At 33.5% G+C, this 21,562-nt stretch overlaps 2 protein-coding genes across 2 annotated transcripts in view; both read left to right on the top strand.

Moving 5' to 3' along the window:
* The window catches only part of LOC142339098 (elongator complex protein 4-like), a 323,966-nt gene that overhangs the window by 221,222 nt on the left and 81,182 nt on the right, over window positions 1-21,562 (top strand). The gene's annotated exons all lie outside the window — the stretch shown is intronic.
* LOC142339748 (beta,beta-carotene 15,15'-dioxygenase-like) lies at window positions 9,241-14,376 on the top strand. The gene is made up of 2 exons (XM_075390001.1): window positions 9,241-9,789; window positions 13,086-14,376. Exons 1-2 carry the CDS (start codon window positions 9,305-9,307, stop codon window positions 14,284-14,286), a joined length of 1,686 nt encoding a protein of 561 aa, XP_075246116.1. The 5' UTR covers window positions 9,241-9,304; the 3' UTR covers window positions 14,287-14,376.

Genomic DNA, 21,562 nt, shown 5'->3' with positions numbered 1-21,562 from the left:
CTTACCTTAAAGAACTCTGCTGCTATGTTTATAAATAATAGCCAGAAAACAAAACTCAATTCTAATTTTGTTTTGGCGCTGTCATTATCTTATTGACCTATCAATCAGATGTCATAAGTAAGTTTTTCTACCCATAGAAACCTGATTCTAACATCTACTGACCTCCAGCTGCTGAATTAAATTTTATCAAGGCCATTTATGATTCCCATTAAATGTTGATGAAACTAGAAAATTGCCTCCGGGATTCGGAACAAGATTGATTTCGCATAGATAGGTACTATAAATACGAGCTAAATTTTGTATATTTTCAGTTCCAATTTTAGTTTAAAATTCAACTCATTGAATTCTTTCGACCCGTGTCATCGATAACGACAAAAAGGACATTGTATTGTGGATTTGGTAACAAAAGAATGACCATACTAGTTTATACTTTTTTAAACAATAATTTATAGTTAATTATACTTTATTAAATTTGCTATTGATATCATACTTTACAATTACTTTATCGCAAAACATCACAAGTTACTTTATTAATAACTATGATTTTTTGATAGGTGCGCTGGCTTCTAATTTTCAGATCAGAGTAGCAGAATGTCTCTTCTTGAACTCCCATTCTAGTTCCAAAGCGAAACTTTTGTCGTGAACAGTTGTTTAGAACAAATCGAACCAATATTTAAGAAGCTTTTTTCATCTTCCGCCGTCAAAATATTTCTGATGGTTTATTACAGCAGAAAAAGTATCAATTCCAGTTGCAGTACTTATATTTTTCTCATTGTGTTAGATGATGCCTTCTATGTTAATTTTCTATGGCAATTTTGTTTTTATCTTTCTATGGTTTTTCTTTCTCATTTAAACTGCAGTGGTTATTATCAATATAGCTTTACTTTTTCAAGTCTGATTTCTGTTTGTGACTAATTCTACAATGATTAAGAAAGTTTAAATTCGATGACCTTATTGAGCAACTCATCTATCAAAATATTACCACTGGTCATTTTTTTTCAAAGAAAAAATATTGAGCAAGAAAATTGCGCTGATACCCGCTGGAAAAATAGTTTTCAGCAAAAAATAGTTTTCAGTTGAGAAGTTTTTAAAAAACTATTGTCCGAATGTGCTGGGTCTTAATGTCAACTTCTGTCTTGCATCAATTCAGCACATTAACCATATAATTATGGTAATTATTGTTCCATTGAAATGAAATTTCCACGGAAATTATCTTTAAACGGTCAAAGACATTCAAAAACAATAGTTTCATAAAGATTATCATGAAAAGTCGTACAAAAACTGAAGTCTCTTGAAAAAACAATCAAAACCACAATTTCCTAAATTTATCGATCAAAAGCCATCGAAAACGATCAAAAACAATTAATCCCAAAAAATTAAAAGTAGAAAAACTTTCAAAACCAATCAGAAATGCCTCTAGTTATATTACTGAAAACATACCTCCTCGTTTACCCATTTCGAGGTTTACATTTTTCGCCTGAGTCGATTATCCGTTTACAACTATTTATTTATCTTTCAGTTCAGCCAGCAAGGTGGACAATTTTTAATTCGATAGCTGTTTTTCATCCCGTACCGAACTACAAGTCTAAATCAGTACTAGGCAAGTCTAAATCCAAATCTTATTTCGATTTCCAGTACTGGGCAAGTCTCAAAAAAAGTCTTACAAGTCGGACAAGTCTTGGCCAAGTATTGGATAACAATTGCAAGTTGATTCCCAAGTCAAATCCAACTTTTCAAAAAAAATCGATTGAAAATTTCGAATGCAAAAAAATTTTGCAACGTTCCACGATTTTGGCATTACTTTTTAGGCACTTTCCCGGGGTGCTAAAAATGATGCCGGGAGCATACTAAATTGTTTATTAGGTGTTTATTAGCACCCTGCGAGGGTCTATTGAGGGTATTTCAGTTGTTCTGGGCCATTTTGAGCAATTTTTCAGCCATTTCAGCCCCTAAAATAGCCGAAATCAACAAATTTATGTACTTTTCAGATCAACCAAATGTCGAACTTGAACCGAGGCAAAATTGTCAAAAGGGGTGCTACTGTGAGGGTTCCCTTGATAGCCCGAGGTCCCGTAGTGCGGCTTCCAGTGGACTCTATTCTGGTGCAAAGTAAAAATCAGCCCAAGCAAAGTACAGATGTCCCTCAATATAAACTTACTCAAGAGCCAATGTTGCCCTCTGTTAGTGCTAGTAAAACTAGTTATAATTAACCAGCTATAACTATTCCTATTGGCCAACTCGAAATTGAGACAAAATTAGGACTGGAAAGCTATTGCAAGCATGAATAAAAAGACGAAACAGGCGATTTATGGTCTACATGTCGGCTGTTAATTTTCATTCAATCGAATCAACAGTTAAACATTTTTACATTTAAACGAACAATAAATATGTTATAAAAGATACTTTGGAGCATTTTTGGTTTTTAAGGAGTCACAATTTTTGGTTTCATGCTCAAGTTTACCGTTTAAATTAAAACCGCATTTGTCAGATAAAATCTGAATTTTCGTCCTTTATGCAATAAGTGATACAACTACAGAACAAATGCAGAGTTCAATTCTGTACGGAAACATGAAGCAAAGGTATCATAAAGCATTTTAAGTTATATTGACAATACTTTTAGTTTCTCGCTGAACTTCAGTCGAACCAAAAACAGTTAAAACTTTTTTTATGTTTTACTTGTTAGACAGTAATTGAGTCAACAAAAGACTTGGGAAAATGTCAGTTTCACAAGATCGATTTCGTTTTTAAAAAAATGGATTTTTTTTGTAGTTATAATTTGATTTTTGCCACGTTTTACTAATTAAGAGATTAACTTCTTTTGTTTTTAGCTGAGCAGAAAATTGAGGCGATAATGGAATAATTTGTTCTTCTCCTTTTTGTAATTGCTCTAGTTATTATATTTTCAGATCTATTTGATCATTCGTTCTGTATATGCCGTTTACAAATACAAAAAACTCAAACAGAGTTTGCTTCAAGTTGGCTTCCAATTCCTTCTGATATTTCCTCTTTTAGTGACCGACAAAACGTTCAATTGAATAAACGACTAATTTGAACACTTTTAAATTTTTTTCTGAGACAACTTTTTGACTCTTTTCTTTTACGCAATTTGTAAATTAAATTAGACAAAGAGGCTCGGTAATGTGCGATTGCACATAAAGTTCTAACCCTACTCATCCACGTTGTTGGCATAATAGTCTACCATATGAGGAGCAGATAGAAAAACCCAACAATTCAAATTGTTTGCGAAAAAAATATTGTATGATTGAAAAGATAGCCTCCAAAGCAAATAACTCACTGGAAAAAATGATGCATTAGATTGATGAGAGATGCATAAGATATGAGATTGAGATTCTTGAGATATATCAAGAAAGCGAATTAAGATGAACAGGAAAATCAAACAAGAACAACAAACATTAATAATTACATCAAAAATGTCCGTTTTTAAAAAGAAAAATTAATAACAAACTCAACGTAAAGTCAGATTAAACTGAAGCTTAGCTTGGTAACAATTAGACAAAAAACGAATAAAAACAGCAAAGTTAAACAATTCGCTTATTTTATTGAAAACAACTTGTTTTAAAGTAATGAAAACCATTAGAAATCAACTAAAATAAACCATATGTTTTCGAATAACGATGCTTCTATAAATGGGCATTAAACCTCTCCTTATTCAATTTTTTATGCGGTCAAAAATAAAAAAAGGAAGACAACAACCAGAAATGCAATTAAAACTTACCAGAAAACGCTGTCGAAGCGATAAAGCCATGTTTTTTGTTCGATAGGTTCAATTGCGCCTTCTTCAAACACAAATAATTTAGTATGAAAGTAATGTAGTATGAGTATTAAAGAGACTAAGTATTAAGTAGACAAAAAGGCAGAAGTAATTTTTTTTTCAAAAAAAAATTAATTCCAAAACCACCAAAGCCATTATTTACAAAGTCAAATAATTAAATACGTTCATTTATTCGTCCAAAGGAAGCCATTGGGGCCTGCAAATATCCAGAATATCCACAAGGTGTCTTGCGTCTACAAAAAGAACGTCAAATATTACAACAAACAAAAACTACTTTTTTTGTGAAAAATCCATGTCGAAACCAGTAAAATCATATCGAAATCTTTACAAACATCAGTTTTTGTACGAATCCATCTTCCCTCAACAATAAAAATATCAAATATGAACTGTAATAGACGAGACTAGGTTACAAATAGATGAAAAAGAACAAACGTTAAGAAATGTAACTTATATAAGATATTTCTGAAAACAATTGTTTTCAAAGTCATGAGCTACAAAAAGAAACAATTAAATTGATTCGTTTATTTGTCTAAAAAAGGGCTTAAAAGGGCTTATAATTATCCAGAATATGTCAAACAAACAAATTCTGTAAAAACATTAAATTTTGTAACACCAATCTCTTTTGACCCCCTACCTTGACACCATTGATGTCATATTTGACTTGTAATTAACGAGATTAAATAACAAATAGATACATCAAGAACAAAATTGCGAAGTTAAAAAGAGTTTTTTTAATGGAGAACAATTGTTTTCAAAGTCATGAAAGCAATCAGCTATCTACTAAAATTAGAATATCGGCACATTTATTCTTACATGAAAAACTAATGAAACGTGTCATCATACGGAAAAATTCATACGACACAAACGGCAAAGTAGAAACAAGAGTAGAAGGCAAAATAAAAAATTTAATTAATTTCTTCAAGAAAGTAATTTCGAAGTCGCTAAAACCATAACCTATGTCCTTTAAGATTAAAATTTTTTCAATTGTGCCTTATTTTGAACGCCAATAATGTGATATGAGAGCTGTCAATAATGTAATAATTGGACAAAACTAGAAAACGAGAAAAACTAGCAAATATCTAAAAACAAAAAAATTGAAATCTAGTAAAATCAAAACCAGAAATTCATAACTTGAGGCTTAAATCCTCAATAGAGATTAAATATAATTGAGAAGAAAGAAGAAGCTTTGCTGATACTAAACTACAAGTTGACCAAATTAGGAACAAAATAGAGGCAAAATTCAATAGGCCATTTTTTATTTTAAAATCAAAATTTTCAAAAGTTAAAACGCCTATAAGCTTTCAGGTAAAAAATTAGATTCATTATTTTGGAGCTTGGGAGCTGCCTACGAAGCCAATTGGACCTCTCATTACTGAACTTTGACTTCAAACGTTCTGTTCTTTTGATTAGTATTAAAAAGATCAGTTTTTAAATAAAAAACATTGACTGATTAAAATCTGGTGGTAACCGGCCAAGATTTGTCAAAAGATAGTCCTGGTTATGGTGCTCGTCCTTAATATAAACTTTTTTATTTTTTGAGTGCTATAGATATAGATAAATTGTTAGTTAAAAAATCAAAATTAAATGCTGCGTTTTCGATAATCAATGAGTTAATGTAGCAAAAGGGGCAAAGTTTTAATTACAGAGCTCTTTCAACAGATTTTAAAGAAATAATATCCCCATTTTGAGTCTATGAAAATTGTATTAGTGGTGTTTTGGCGTGTACTTTCCACAAAATTTAATCAAAGTGGACCAAAGAAGCTTATTTCATGCTGTTTTTGATGAAAAGTGCTTAATTTTGAAATAATCAGCCAACAATTTTTGACAAAAAAAAAATAAAAATAGCGACAATATTTTTCAGTCTTTAAAAATTAAATCAACAACACCATTCCTTAAAATTTAAATTTCCGGAAAATGTGAATAAAAACAACGAAATTCACTCTAAATTCTCAGAAGTTTAAACCTCGATAACTCCGTGTAAAAAGCGAAAATAAAAAAATTATTTTTCGTTTCATATTCTACGCTGGACAAACTTTCTAATGATACCAGTCTCATTTCTCTATAATGATTATATCGGTCGACTAAAGTCGTCAAGAGGGGTCGGAACAAAAATTTTTGAGTAAAAAGAACAAGACAACAAAAAAGAGACCTGTGTTTCGTCGTTTATATGATTAGCATTATGTAACATTTAATTAAGTTGTTTTCTCGTCGCAAAAGGAGCAATTTGGCGAGGCAGCGTTTTTTTTCATGCTTAGCGTGATGATGTCAATGTGATTAGTTCTGGAGAAAAACTTATTTTTCGAAGTAATATTGTGCCCTGATGCTTAATATTTGGCGTTTTTAGCAAGATGAGTGCCAAATTGTTTTCTTGAACTTAGTTCTAGATTGATTTTGTTTGATCGGGTTTGTTCAGTTTTCAATTAATAACTCAGTTGAATGGTTGCCCCTGTATATAGAAGCTACTGAAATACAAAGTACACGAATGGTTTCAAGAAGATAAGAAAAAAGGTATCTATTCTGTTTCGGTCCCTCAGCTTAGTGAGCATAAATTTTTTATGACTCCCATGCCCACGTGCTACTTTCTTACATAGTAACGTGTTATATAAAAACATATGATTTGTAACTGCGGGTCTTAAAAAACACTGGGGGGGGGGGGGGTGAAACAGAATAGAACTGAAAAAAATTAATGCAACTGAGAGAGTTAACTAAATCTCGAAATTCTTCCAGTGTTTAAATGACTTCTTTCTAAATCAGGTATCAAGATCCTTGTAATGTCTTTGACTCCATTTGTTAGATATTAATTTTTCTTCTAAAATCCGATATCCGATTGTTTTTGCGGAAAGTTGGAAAAAAAGTGATGAACATGCTTATGAACAGGCTTAGCTGATTGTTTTTATCCTTTTCCTCAGTTGACAGGTAAAATTTAAATCAAATTAAGGGTTCGTTTAATATGATGAGTTATGCTCTTCTGTATCTTTTTCACCCAATCTTTGCCCCATCAAAAAATTATCTGCACTAAATGCAGTTGCTGAAAATTTGGAGTAAGGATGGTGAAGGTAAAGTGTCACATTTCAAGAGATCTCTTGACGTTTCTAATTTTTTTCTCTTGTAATATTTTGATTCTAGAGTCAGTTTATCCGTTTATTCAGACATTAATTGAGTTTTTAGGATCTTTTCCGTTTGTGCCCCCCCCAGCTTAGTGGGTGCATATTATTTGCAACCCCCAGACGCACGTGCAATATTTTTACATAATGATTTACTATGTAATGACACGTGCTCTGTCACTGGGGGGAGCATAACGTACTGGGGGGGGGCACAAACGGAAAAGATCCAGTTTTTATGTTAGACTACACCGAAACTTGAATCTATTCTGATTCGTATCCCACAATCCCCCCCCCCCACACACACACACCCACTTATTTACGAACTACGTGTATTATATAGCACGTTTCTATGTAAGAATATAGCAATTGCGCCGGGGGGGGGGGGGGGGGTGGGGCTAAAATATATATGCCCTCTAAGCGGGGGGGGGGGGGGGTGAGATCCCAAAATGTTCAACGTTTGGAAATATCGACGGTTCACATGACCTTAGCTACGACTTTATACAGCCACACAGTTGAAGTTTTGTAAACGTTTGTTTGTTTTCGTATTTCGCTGACCTGTGCCCGTTTCTACTCTTAATGCTTAGTGGGCTTGTGCATTAACGCCCCCTCTTCCCCCTTCTCAGTGGTTATAACATTTCTTGCACATTGACGTGCACGTTAGCAACACAGAATATGTAAATGGGAGAGAGAAGAGATCCTTGCTCTCACTAGGGTTCTCAATAATTTATTACCCTTGTGAACTTCATTATAACGACCATAACCTATCAAATTGCATTTTTTGCATTTTATTTCCTTTGATTCAAGAAAGACTCATATTACATAGGTCGCATAGTAGCAATCATAATTTTCCGGATCTATTCTGCCCCAACCCCCCCCCCCCCCCCCCAAGTGTTTTTATGTCCCCTTAATTACAAGCTCTCGGCTGCATTATATGCCCACTATAAGCTTGGGGGGGGGGGGGGGGTGCAGATCCAATTTTCCTTATTTATCATAAACAATAAAATCACCATTTCGCTCAGTTTCAATTTTTTCTTTCTGTCGCCCTTTGTGCTGACTTTAAAACTCCCCCTTCGAGACGTTTAATTTTTCTAAATGACGCTTCAAAAGACGAAACAACAAATTACTTCAAAAGTCCAATTTTACAACTGTCTGCTTTTTGAAGTATTAAGGTTTGCTGCTTTGCTGCTTTGTAAAATAAAATGCTTCATGGAATCCTAGCTTGCAATTTGATTCAAACTGATTGATTTTAACAAGAAAGAAAAGATTTGATGTCCTTTTTTCTCAATAGCGGTGGGGGGGGGGGGCTAAAAAAACATTATAGTGAACTAATTGTACCACGAACTGAATTCAATCGCAATGAAATAAGGCCAAGTTCCAGAAACGGAGGAAATTGAAGAACGGGTGACTGGTACTTCAGTTGGTGATAGGGAAGGGAGGATTCGGAGGGGGGGGGGGGGGGCTCAAAGAGGGTGTATTGATGAGCAGTTGAAAGAAAATGCGGTTAGGTAATTAGTTCCAAATGAAATTTTATCCTCGCTAGTATAAGAGACTTTAAGAGTGTATGTAACTGTGTATATGCGCCAGTGGTACTTTACATGTTTTAAGGGTATTAGTTCTCTATTTACCTACTTAATGTATTCCTTTGTTTTTTTCTTTTCCCATTTAGTCTGAACTTGATCAGTTTTTTGTGCTCCTCATTACCCTTCATTACACCCTTATCAGCCATGAACAAAGAAAATCTGCCGTACAAACTACACACATGCATGTTTTTGCATAATTGGTTAATAAATTTGATCTTTTTTACAATTTTAGTTCATTTTATCGGTTAAGTTTCACCAAACACAATTGTAAACAGCTCAGTAATAGATTGCAAAAAACTGTTCTTTATTCCTGAAATTGTTCATTTTCAATTTTTAGACAAACATTTTCCATTCTTGCTGACAAACTGATTAAAGGCAACTAAAAATAATTCTTTAATAATTAATTTCGAAACGGCGCCGAAAAGATTTTAAATTGAAATATTTTCTTCCTCAGACCAAATGTTCGATTTATAGATCGAAACTTTCTTCTTCAAGAATTGATACTTTATCGCCTCGTTGATTTTTAAAACAATTATTTTAAAAAGAAGTTGACTAACATTTACGTTTTAGCTATTTAATTTGCTCGTCTTTTCATTTTTAAATTCAGGTGGTGAAAAGTACAACTATACTTACTGTAATATCAACAATTTTAATCAAAATTTATTACAGAATAAATAGGTCTCTTTAACTGTAAAGATAACAAAACTAGAGTTCAAGAGAACTAACACATAGCTAATTTTCGCTACCTTGATACAAGGTCTCCAAATACTGCTAAATAGAAACGACCTTACTTCTAAACCAAGTTTGCAAATTCGCACAAATTCGAAATGGACCTTGTATTTTTCCAAGAACAACCGGACGATTTCCAAAACGAAACTGGGAAAATAATTTCCGGCCAAATACCGGAATGGCTGAACCAGGGTGTGTTTTTGAAAAACGGCCCTGGGTTGTTCCATGCTGGGAAAACCGAGTTAAACCACTTTTTCGACGGGTACTCCAAAATCCAGAAATTTGAGTTCAAACCCGAAGGAAAAATTGCGTATAGCTCAAAATTTGTGGAAACAGAGGCTTATGTGAAAGCAATGCGTAACAAAAGACCTTATTTCTCGGAGTTTGGAACTTCAGTTCGGCCCAGAAACCCATTTTTCCGAGTGCTGTCGTTTTTTCACCCGTTTATTCTGGGCTACAGTGACAATTGCAACATTGCAGCGGTTGACTTCAACAATTCTATTTATGTAGTGGGTGAGTCTCTTCGGCTGTACAAGATGGACCCTAGTGCACATTTGTTCCTACCCAAGACATTTCAGGAACCGTTTCCTTCCTTTTTTCAATTAAACTTTTTTGAAAACATGTACAGGAAAACATAAAACGATAAAGATAACAGTAAAACAAGACTTCGTCCAACCTATAGCAAAGCATCCGAGATAATAGGATCATCAATTTCTTGAAAGGATCTTAGCAAAACATCTCTTGATTGTTTTTACCCATTAAGTTGTTTTTTTTTCTGTCGAAGTTAAATGTTTTTTTTTGAAAAAAAACTATTTTGATAAAACTTGTAAAGTACCGATAAATTTGTTTTGTCTGATAAATTTGTACTGATAAATTTGTTCTGATTTCTTCTCCCCCATTTCTGTGTAGAAAATGCTTGAGGTTTTTGATTTAAAAAAATTGAGTAGCGAGTTTCACATAAGTTGGAAAAATTGTGAATGAAAAAAGATTAATGTTGTTTATTAATGAAAAAAATGACCATTTCTGTTATTTTCAAAGTTGTATTGACTCTAATTTGTAAAAAAAGGATATTAGTACATCATTTGAAAAGCTATAAGCGTTTGTGAAACAATAAAAATGCCAAACAAAAGAACAAAAACGTCGAACAGAAAAAAATGAATCGAATGTAAAAGACCCAAAACAACCCAAAAAGTTTCTATCATAGTTGCTGAGAACCAACTGTAGTTTAGTAATCCAAACCCTAGCGAGGAAGACGGAGATTTACCATCTGCTTTTTTTGCGTCCTAAAATTCCACTTAAAATAGAATATTAGCTATCTGAATTGAAAAAATACCATGGTTGAGGTTTTATGACTAATAACAACTCTCTCAATAAATGACAATCAAGGGCTTTCATTACTGAATAAAATACAGCCTCAGTTTATTGTTTCATATTTTTTGTGGATGCTAAAATTTCATGCTATTAATACCATCTACAAAAAATCTCTGTATTTGTAGTGTTCTTGTGCATAAAGAAATATATTTTCTCAAATGCCAGAGCAATATCTGCTGGTGTGTTTGTTTAAAAAATGCGGCTTTAGATAGTCGAAAAATATCAAAAAGGGTAAACTTGTAAGTAGTGTTACATGCATGCACTCGAAGCTAAAAATTGAAAAAAATGAATGTTTCTACGGCCTTAATTTTTCTATGAAGAATACGTTGCTTTTTTCGAACAATTTGATGGTTTTGCAGAGAGAGAAATCGTTCAAATATATTGAATTCGAGGTCTCAATTAACATAAATAATGGTCAGTGAAGACAATGTTAAACCAAATGTCTTAAAAACCAATGCACTGCTGGGGAAAACAAAAAATGTTCAATAATAAAAAGAAGACCTTAAGATTTTATTAAAAGTAATCTGTTTTATTTTTTTGAAACTATTTTGCAAAAAAATTAACATACAAACTTATAAGCTATTGTCATTGAAATGATTGCCGATAGACCAGCTTAGAGGAGCTAATTGACCATAAAAAGATTCAATGTGAATGAATGATTACTCTAAAAACGACGCTGATTGAGATAAAAATGAATACATTGAATTTAAATATCCTATCACCACTCACGTTTTGAATCAGATTTCATGTTTGATAATAGAACTCTTAAAAACAACTTCCTCTAAACTGTTTCCTGTGAATCTCAGGGGTGGAAAAATGAAAAATATTAGCTGTTTCGTTAGTTTTTGTTTGCAGAAAATCAAAAATTAAAAAATTATATTTTGAAAGTTGTTTGAAAGAGTAAAAGTTAGAGCTATTTAAATGAATGCATATGGCATTGACAAGATCCTTTGGTTACATTTAAAATCTTGTGCAAGTTAAAAACTTCAAAAATTGCTTCCACCCATCTTTTTAAATGTGTCAGGACAAAATACCCAATGCCAAAATACCCAATATAAAAAATAACCAAAATATACCCAACATTTTATCCTAATATTGAAACTAGCAGAACCAATATTTTGCATAATATTGATTTAAGGTATTTGATCATATCTTAGATGTCCGTGGGAGTTGATATGGAACTATCACAATCAAACAAGTGAATAATATATCAGCTAAAAAACGAGAAAACGTGCTTGTATTACCAAGTGGTAAATTGTATTGGGATTATGGAACAAAAAGAGCAAAGGGAACAAATTGGGTATAATAGCAATGTGTAATTTGGCACCTTGAGTATTTTTAATTAGGGGTTTTGTAATGTATTCTTTTATAAAATAGGTGAACCAGCAGAGCACTGTAAATCGCCGGTGTTAAAAAGTAGCCGTAAGTTATTTTTCGTAATAATCCTAATCTGATTGACGCTTATTTTTTTCCACATTGTTTGAGTTTTGCTCAAAATTCATGCCGGTCTTCTTTTTCATCAGTAGTGTTTTTTATTTTTAGTGCGTCTCCAATTAATTTATGTGGTATCACTTTGAAGTTATGTGCGCCTAAAAATCATCGAAATGAATTTTGAAATTTTTTTTTGGGCTTTTATTCTATCATTTTGTTTGTCATTATTTTTTTGGCTTATTCCACTATTTTTTGTAAATGTTTTGGCGTATTCCACTAAATGTGCTATTTTTTCAAAAAGTTGAACAAAAGGTTTTATAGGTGGTTGTTGTCGAAAACTCAAAACATAGTGAAGATACTTTCTTACGGATTTCTAGATATTGCATATTCAAGAGGCAAATTTATTTGAAAATTCTGTGAAATAATTTTTGTTTTCAGCTTCGCGCGCCAGATTTTGCGATCTTATTTGAAATAAAAAAATGTTGATACACAATTTCAATTGTTATTCAATTCAAGACAAAAAGTCATTCAGAAATTGTGAGTGAAACTGACGAAGTTCCCATTGAATCGCATGTTTACTAATTTGTTCTTGAAACACTTGCAGCAGGAAACTGTTTTATATTAATGTAGAAACAAATTACTTAATTATAAAGCAAAGCTGTAGTCTCATTTAAAAGCCAAGATAAAAAATTTTTTTGCAAGAAATTTGAACAATAATATTCGACCAATTTTCTTTCCATAGACCTATTTGGATTGAAGTTTGGATCAACCAAAGTCTATTATTGTCATTTGAATGAAACACATGTTTTCTGTTTTGATCAATTTGAAGCATTTTTATCGGAGTTAAAAGTATTAACCTTTTTAATCAGACTTGCCCAAATAAATAAATCTATGCAATTTTTGAGGAATCAATTTATCTGACGATCAAGTAATTGGGTAATCTATTTAGTTAATCACACCAAACAGGGACTTTTTGTTCTTTTTCAATTGCTCATCTTCAGATTTATTCAACTACGGAAAATTCACTTTTGCTTCTTATTTGAAACACAAAAAAGGGAACCGGTTCTCATTCTAGAGGCTTGATCTGTCAAAGTCAGACAAGTGCCAAGACTTCATTGGAACCTGTGCCCACTGGCAAGTTGACAGAAGCGACATTCCGGGTGCCAAAATGCGAGATGAACCCGACCAACAGACACCCGATTTGAAAATGTACGGTCTTGCTATCTACAAGAAAATTGGTTTGACCTCTGCTTTCGAAAAGGCTAAACAAACTATTTACTATTTAGACAAAGACGATAAGCCGAAAATACTAACAGAAATTCCGATGGCGACACACAGATACGTGAATTATAATCACAGTTTTTCTGTTACTCCCAACTTTATAGTTTTTATTCGTCAGCCGATAGCCGCTGACATGCTTCGTATGATCAGAATGACAATTTTCGGCTCTAAACGAGGTTTTGCCAACTGTTTGACAATACAAAAAGATCTCAAACCAACTATTATTGTCATCTGCAAAACTTCGGGGAAAATTTTGGCCAAAATTGAAACGAAGGAAACTTTGTTCACGCTTCATCACGTGAACTGTTACGAAGAGATACCAAATAAGGTAATAGTTTTAGACTGTGTTTGTTTTACGTCACTGTACGCGTTGAATATGTTTTTCCGAGATACTCTCAAAACATACAGTCCCAGCGATTCGGTTTTGAACGCTCGTTGCAAGCGGTTCGTTGTAAATTTGAAAAACGCCAGCGATAATGAACGTGAACAAATTTCTGGAACAAATATTTCAACAGCCGATGTTGAATTTCCATGTATTAATGATATGTTTTATGGAAAAGAGTACAGCTATATGTGGTGTTTGTGTCGACCGAGTGACGAAGAAAGTCGGAAAAAAGTTCAAAGTTATGCTATTGGTCGAATTGACGTCAAGAAAACAGACAATAACCTCGTGTACTGGTACGAAGAGGGTTCGTGGCCGTCCGAACCCTGTTTCGTGCCTCGGAATTTATCCCCGAGTCTGAAATACGACAAAAATAGACTCGAATGTGACGGGGTTGTTTTAGCCACAATTCACTGTAATACGGGTCTTTCGTATCTGCTCATATGCGATGCTGAAAACATGACTAGCGTTGCGAGGGTAACTTGGCCCAATGTTAGCCCGGGTTTGCTTGTCGGTATTCATTCCATGTTTTTGTTCGTGAACCCGGAAAGACAGGAGGAAAAAAGAAGAGCGACTTTGGAAAAAACCGACACTATTACTAGTGTCATTGAATGAAATATCGTTTGCAACGAATTTTGGAAATTAATATTATTACACCGTGCAATTAAAATGTAAAAAAATTAAATTTTATCCTGATTAGAAGAAACTTTTAGTTTATTTCCCATAATTATGCTGCATTCAATCCAATTCAAACTTTAGATGTACGAAATGTGACCTAAGAGAATAAATATTAAGAACTATCAATTAAATATTGAGAAAGCTTAAGAATGAAAATGCATCAAAATGTGACTGGCGTCATAATTTCGGGCTAATGATACAGAGAATTCGTATGCATAGAGAGCCGAAGCTGCCAAAAAAACTGAAAAGGAAAAATCTGATCTGGTCAATAATACTGACTGTTTCGACCAACCCTTTTTTCAGATCACTTAAAAAAACTTCGGAGTGTGTAATAAAAAATTAAGAAAAATTCAATTTAAGATAAATTTAAGTCCAATTAGGGCTAGAATACAAATTTCAACAAAATGATATTCAGCTGTTAACAACTTCTTAGTTTAATTTAGACAATATCAATTAACAGGACTTGTAAAATAAAAAATGAGATTAGTTCTAATCTGACTCAAAAGATGGAGACTAGAAAAAACACAAATTGGAACTCATTTGACTTTTTTCTCAATTCGTTATTGTAACTTATTTTTGACCATTTTTTATATGCAATTAAAGAGTTTTTTAAGAGAAAGACCTTTCTACCTGTATCGTATTACAAAATGAATTTTTTACTGATATTAAACTGAAAATCAATAATTATAATATGGAACCAACAACATCAAAAATTTGAGCCAACCTAAAATTCTAAAGCTTAAAAGTTTTTAATCACGCCAGAAGTAATTTTTTTAAACAAATCCATTTATGGTTAAAACTTGATCAAAATGAGACGTAGCATTTCAAAAATATTCAATTTCAATGTTCTCATTTCAAAAAATAGTTGCTTGCATGAGTTGAGCTTTAATTTTAATCAAACAAATTTCTCAACAGGTTGCTGGTGATGCTCGTTGGTATGCGTTAATCGTTTTCAAAGAAAATAGGCAGACTGTTAAAAAATGAAAGTTGTTTATGAAAATACTTGAAACCTGCTACATAAACATTTATGCTGTGCATAAAATTTTTGGAATCACCATTTAAATTTGTAGCAGAACTACTTACCCTAATTAACGTTAAAAATTGACTGTTTATTCCTTTATTTTTCTTTTAACAAGTACTTATTTAGTTGGATTACATCATTGCGCATCCAGCTGTAGAAACTAGTGGCAGAAAAGAAGTAGGATTGAAAAATTGATAATAATTTTTGTGGGTACGGGGGGGGGGCATATTTTGTGCATTATATATAATTTAAGACAAAACAAGATGACTGCCTATCTTTGAAATGCCTTATTAGTTAAATTTAAAAAGTATTTCAAAATAGGCGTCGTCTAAAATTTTACAAAATCAAGTTGACGCTTATGTTTCTTAATAGGCTTTCTTAGGATTTTGCATTGTTAAGGTCTGGTGTGAAAAAATATACTACTCATGACAGATTTTGCTCACAATTTAAGTATGATATTTGGCTTTTGCGTCAATCTCCTCGCTTTAGATCACTAAGTTCATTCGTCACTATTTGACGATCATTCAACCCAATTTGCTGTAAAAAAATCTAAACGCTTTAAGCAGCGTTTTCTAAACACTGGAGAATTTTTCTCTCTTTTTGTACACAATTTTGACCATGCAAGATCATAATGGAAAACAGTTTTATTGCGTAAAATCAGAAAAAATGAATTTTCAGAGATGTTAACGTCTAGCATCTCGTTATACGTATCTATAAGACAACTTTGTAAGAAATTTATAACATCTTGCAAGATAAAACAAATGAATAAAAAAAAGTAGGTCAAGTCCAATTTATCCCTTCCCTCCAAGCAATTGTTTCAGAAAAAAATGATAAATCTACATTAAATAGGAAGTGGCTGTGGCTTGCAGACTAATTTGAAGACCTGAACCGGAATTGTTGAATTGTAATTGTTATACTAAATCTCATAGATGAATAACTGGTAGAAAATATAGGTTTTTCAACGAATCTGATTGGCCGAGAAAGGTAAAGCACTGTAACTTTGTGCATTCAATTAACTGCTAGTTTTTACCGTATATAGTGATGCCTCAGCGGCCCTTGGGACTTGATATGACTCTATTACAACCGATGTAAGTTCTGCTTCCCCAAAAAATACACATTTTTTCTCAGTAGTATTATAGTGAGCCACCCTCCCCGAGGGAGGGGGGAGGTCCGCATGTATTAAGATAGGGTATAGCGGCGTTCCAGGAGTGAGGGGCTTCTCACATGTATTAAGATAGGGTATCAATTGCATGTATTAAGATTAGGTAAAAGCTACATGTAAAAAGATTAAGAATAGAATCTCCGTGTATTAAGATTAGTTATAGCCGCCGCATTGTATTGAGATTAGTTATAGCCTCCGCAATGTATTAAGATAGGGCATAGGTTTTACAATATTTTTACAATATTTGGTTACATTATAATAGTAGTATAGTCGGTGCAAGTGTGGGGGGTAGGTTGGGAGACGCTTCTGATTGGCTGAAATTTTGTGTTGTTAATCATTTTTGTGTTTTTATTAAGTGTTTACTTGAGAACAATAGAATATTCAATTGGCGTGGGTAATTAAATACCCTAATTATCTGAAGGGTAATTATGTGACATGTTGAATTTTTGTTTACAAATTTTAGTTCATATTAAGTTGTGAAATTAATTGGCGTGGGTTTTCAATTACCCTTACTATCTGAGGGGTAATTATGTGACATGTTGAATTTTGGTTATTAAGCTTTCGGAGAATTGCAAATATTGTTCCCTAATTGTTTGAATAAATTGTGTACCAATTGTCTTTTACGCGCTCATTAATTGGAAAAAGTTAACTGAGCGAAAAAAATGAATTAAAATAGTATAAAATTACACAGTATAAATGAAATAGTGAATATTAAAGGATTGTGAAATAGTAAAACGATCCAAGTTATATGTTGAACGGTGCTGTATGAATACCGTCAGACCGAACAATGCGCTTAGGGTAGATATAGGACAGTCCCTTATTTTTCTGCTCCTACGTAGCAACCCAATGGTTTATTGTTCTGCACCCTCTATTTGTTGAAGTAAGATGGATAATTTCATCTATCACACGTGGATATTTCTCCATTGGTCCACCTCTGTTCTCTTCTAGTGCTCTTTTGTTGAGACCTTTACTACTGAACTTGTATTTGTCAGACTGTGCATCGTAGCAACATTAAATTTTGCTACAAAGACAAATCATTTCCGTACATCTGTTACCTTCCTTGAAAAGGCCTGGTTCCCGTTTATCATGCCACTTATGCTTAGAACAAAACGTTCTAGAGAAGAAATTTTGAATAGCATCTGCTTGGAAAGAGTCATTACAGTCCTGCCTTCTCAATGCTTCCCATTCTTGTTTTCAGCACGTCGAATACAATCATACAAATTCTCATGAGATAGGGCTAAATAGAGAGAATCTGCATCAATCTCTAACTCCTCGAATTTATCCACATCGCAAATCTGTCAAAGAAAATATAGTAGAGCTCCAATATACGTAGTTTAGCATACTTAATTATGAAGAAGCCAACTATTATAGGTTCATGGTGTTCAATTTTTGATTTTGCTATCTCAACTTCGTAAAGCTCTTTTGAGACATTGTTCAGCCGCTCAAAAATTTTTCTATTGATTGCTTTGTGCGTCTTCTCATCATTAGAATATTTGGTCTCTTTATGTTTGCTTCTGTCCATAATCTGACAACCGTAAGAGCTATTACCCAATAATTTCATAGTCTCAGCAACAACGTTGGAATCAGAATTTTCATCTCCACCTCTTTTAGCGTCTACCACTGACTGTAGAAAGATGTTGAAACATTTTCTCGGCGTGTACTGTACAAATCTATGAATTCTTGTACAATTCAGACCAAGACTGATGTAGAAAATTAGTAGGGGAGTAGTAATTGTTCCATTTTCCAGATTGAAACTTGAATATAGCATTAGCTGAGGTTTCTTCAGTAATTTGTTTTCAACAGCGTTATCTCTCATATAATCCCCAATATCAGCTCAACTATTGTTGAAAATTTTAAAAATAGGAGGGAAAATCGAAAACTTGTACTTCAAGCCTTCGGGATCTTCCAAATCACATTGTACGTATCCAAACATCTCTCCATCTCTTATTTAACAAGTAGAGACTCTTGCTTCAAAGGTAGTTTGAAAGGAAAATCCTTTCTCACTTGATTTCTGACATTTTTTTCTTCTTTAACACTTTCCCACCATTTACACTCCCAGATTTCAACAATCTTATATCCTTTACTTTTTAAGTAATCTCTTCTCAATTCGTCATGCTCTCTTTTTCTATTACCTCTGTGTGTTTCCTCTTCCGAGAGACTTGCTTTAGCTTCTTGTCAAGGACAGAAATACAAATAACAACCCATGGCTTCACACACCGTATTACAATGTGCGCAAAATCCGTGTGCGCTAAAACAATCATTGTTCTTCTGTTTTCCGATTGCATAGTAGCTCTCAATTTTATATTCAAGATGTTGTGATTGAAGATATGACATAACCATGTTCTCAAATGTTCGAGATCTGTTTGTTCAAGTCCTAAATTTTTGAGAATCTGTATCAAGTTCCCATCGAGTGTAAAGTCGAGTAGGCAATTCTTGACACATTGAAATGGGATAGAATTGGCTAGAGTCAATAGCTACGATAGAACTGCAAAGATTTTCAGAGTTTTGTTTGAAGGTCTGATCAACTACTGCTTTTCTGATAAAAACAATAGATGGACCACCAGTCATATCCTCATGTATTTTGTCATGTAAATCCTTGTCAGCTTCAACAAATTGAAAAAATTTGTGGTTGGTTGACTTGTGAAGACAGATATTTCCCCAAGTTCGGAAGTGTTCATCCGATTTTTAACATACCTATAAACATACCCTGGTTGTGATAAAACTCAATCATTTTTTGCCTTGCCTCCAGTGTTGGAACAACATCCTTGTTGTTGTATCACTTGACAAAATCTCTGAATGTAGTCATTTGTTCTTGCTCCCAGACCACTTTCAGGTAACTGTAATTGTCAATTCCGGATGGAGGAACATTTTTCAACCTCAATTTTTTTATTGACTCTTGTTGAGAAAATCCACTGTTAAGCAATTTAGTGAAATCAGTAAATTCCTTCTCCAGTGGATAATTTCTCAGTTCGCTAAAGAAACAGTCCTAAGGAGGGAAAAAAGTTGCATTGAGCTTTTCGGAAGATTCAAACCAGTCATAGGGGAAGAATCCTTTAGTCTCACTTGTCTTGTATGTTTTAAGGAAAAAATCAAGTGAGGTAGCTCCACCGAAAAAGTTGAGGATACCGAGAAATTGTACATCACCAAACTTAAGAGAAACAAAGTGATTTGCCTTTTTAATTACAGTATTTTAAATGTCGCTCTCATGAATAAGATAGGGTAGGAGATAGGACTTAATGAGATTTAAATCATATTTTCCACTATTGAGTCCGAACACAGGAAAAGAATTCACATAAGGCTCAAAGTGTTACTGTAAGTTCAAAAGCTGGTTTTTCTGCATTTGGAGAAATTGCGTAGACATATGAGCTTCATCATGTTCTTCGGTACGTTCAACTTCACACTCAAATGCTGAAGCGTTTTGATCCTTTCTTTTATTTAAAATTTTGCAAATTGCGTTAATTCGTGTCGCTTCAATTGAGGAAATCTTTGTCCGCATTTCAGTTTTACTTTTGTTTGCTAAGTCTTCAATAGCTTCATCAAAAGACATAACGAGAGCTTTTGGATCTTTATCGCATAGGAAGACAGGTTCATCAATTAAACTGAAGGAAAAAGATACAGAGATTGGTTCATGCTTTCCAATCCAAGTGGTTGTATTCGTGTCTTTTAATTGCTCGGTGGGTACACATATCGATTCAAAATCAAAAATTGCCAAATTTTTGAACATTTTTTGATCATCGTTGTAAGAAATTCCAAATCCGTCAAATTTATCAAATAAGGTCTCAAGCAATGTATACACACTCTTTGGGTGAAAATGCTGTACTCTATCTTTACACGTTTTAACATGGCGATCAAAAATTCCCGAGTTCTGAATGAACGCATTGCAACTGGGACAACGGAATCGTTTAACGAATGTGTTAATAGCATCCACATAGCATACGTGGGTGCTGTAACTAAATAAATTAATATTTTTGTCATACATTTCAACACTTCTCCTCGCAAGTTTACAACCAAAATCTCCATCTACAATGTCAAAATCGTAAATAAATATGTTTTGCTTTTTTGCAATTCAAACAAATACTAGATGATTGATCAATACCCCTCTGAAATTGATTGCATTATGTCCAGATTCATGGAGGAATGCACTAAACAAATTTTTTGCATTGGTTTCAAATTCCGATTATCCATATAAGTGAACAGCTATAGCTCGGAATAAGCAAAGGTAATCTTTATAAGTCTCGCCGTAGCCATTCGATACAAGACAATTCACATCTGATCGTCTGAGTAACTGTTCAGGACGAACAGCATCGATGCATTTCATTGGAATAGTTTCTAAGATAGCGCAGAATATTCTCACATTTGTAGTCAGTGCATATCGTCTTTTTGTATTGAGTAGATGAGATTTATTGACGAAAGTGTTTTTCTTGTGAGCGTAGAAGTATCGATACTCGTTCGTATCCACCTTCCTTAATATAAATCCTAGAGCCAAGTTGACCTTGGCTGCACAGTTGAGTTTTTCGAATACTTCTTTCAAATTCTTATTGGACAGCTTGAAGTTTAACGTTTGATGTCTCGTTGTTCTTTTCCAGTTCCCCTGATTCTAGAACTTCTTTAAGCTTTGCACTCCATTTTGTTCCAACTTTTGTTGAAGTTCCATGCTTTCACTTCTTGTATTGTTGAAGAGAATAGAAACTCGGAAACTCCTCCAAGCATACAGTAAACATAGTAATTAGCTTTGTATCCTTAGTAGCGTGATGCTTTGCAATGTGGTAATTCAATTCTTCTTTCTTCTTTGTACTGAAATGTAGACATTTGGGACAATATAAAGTCCCGCTATCACAAGACCGCTTTTGTCTTGCCATATTCTTTTTCACCACCATTTTGTTGCACTTTGTGGGTTCCACTGGGAGATTTCTATCGAGAGCAGGCATTGTTTTGGTACAAGATGAAACAACTTCGGGTATTGTCAAGAGCAACTAATTGTGAAAATAAAAAAGTGAGAACGAAAGAAATTATTTTTAAACAATTAAGGA

Source organism: Convolutriloba macropyga, chromosome 5 (genome assembly GCF_964194025.1).
Source record: "Convolutriloba macropyga chromosome 5, txConMacr16.3, whole genome shotgun sequence".
Lineage (NCBI taxonomy): Eukaryota > Metazoa > Xenacoelomorpha > Acoela > Convolutidae > Convolutriloba > Convolutriloba macropyga.
This window is presented reverse-complemented; position numbering and strand designations above follow the sequence as displayed.

What these genes read in the sequence shown, in the direction of transcription:
- LOC142339748 (XM_075390001.1), top strand. Translation starts at nt 9,305, where the DNA reads ATGGACCTTGTATTTTTCCAAGAACAACCGGACGATTTCCAAAACGAA. An exon ending in CCCAAGACATTTCAGGAACC is followed by an intron (nt 9,790 to 13,085) that starts GTTTCCTTCCTT and finishes CTCATTCTAGAG; the next exon opens with GCTTGATCTGTCAAAGTCAG.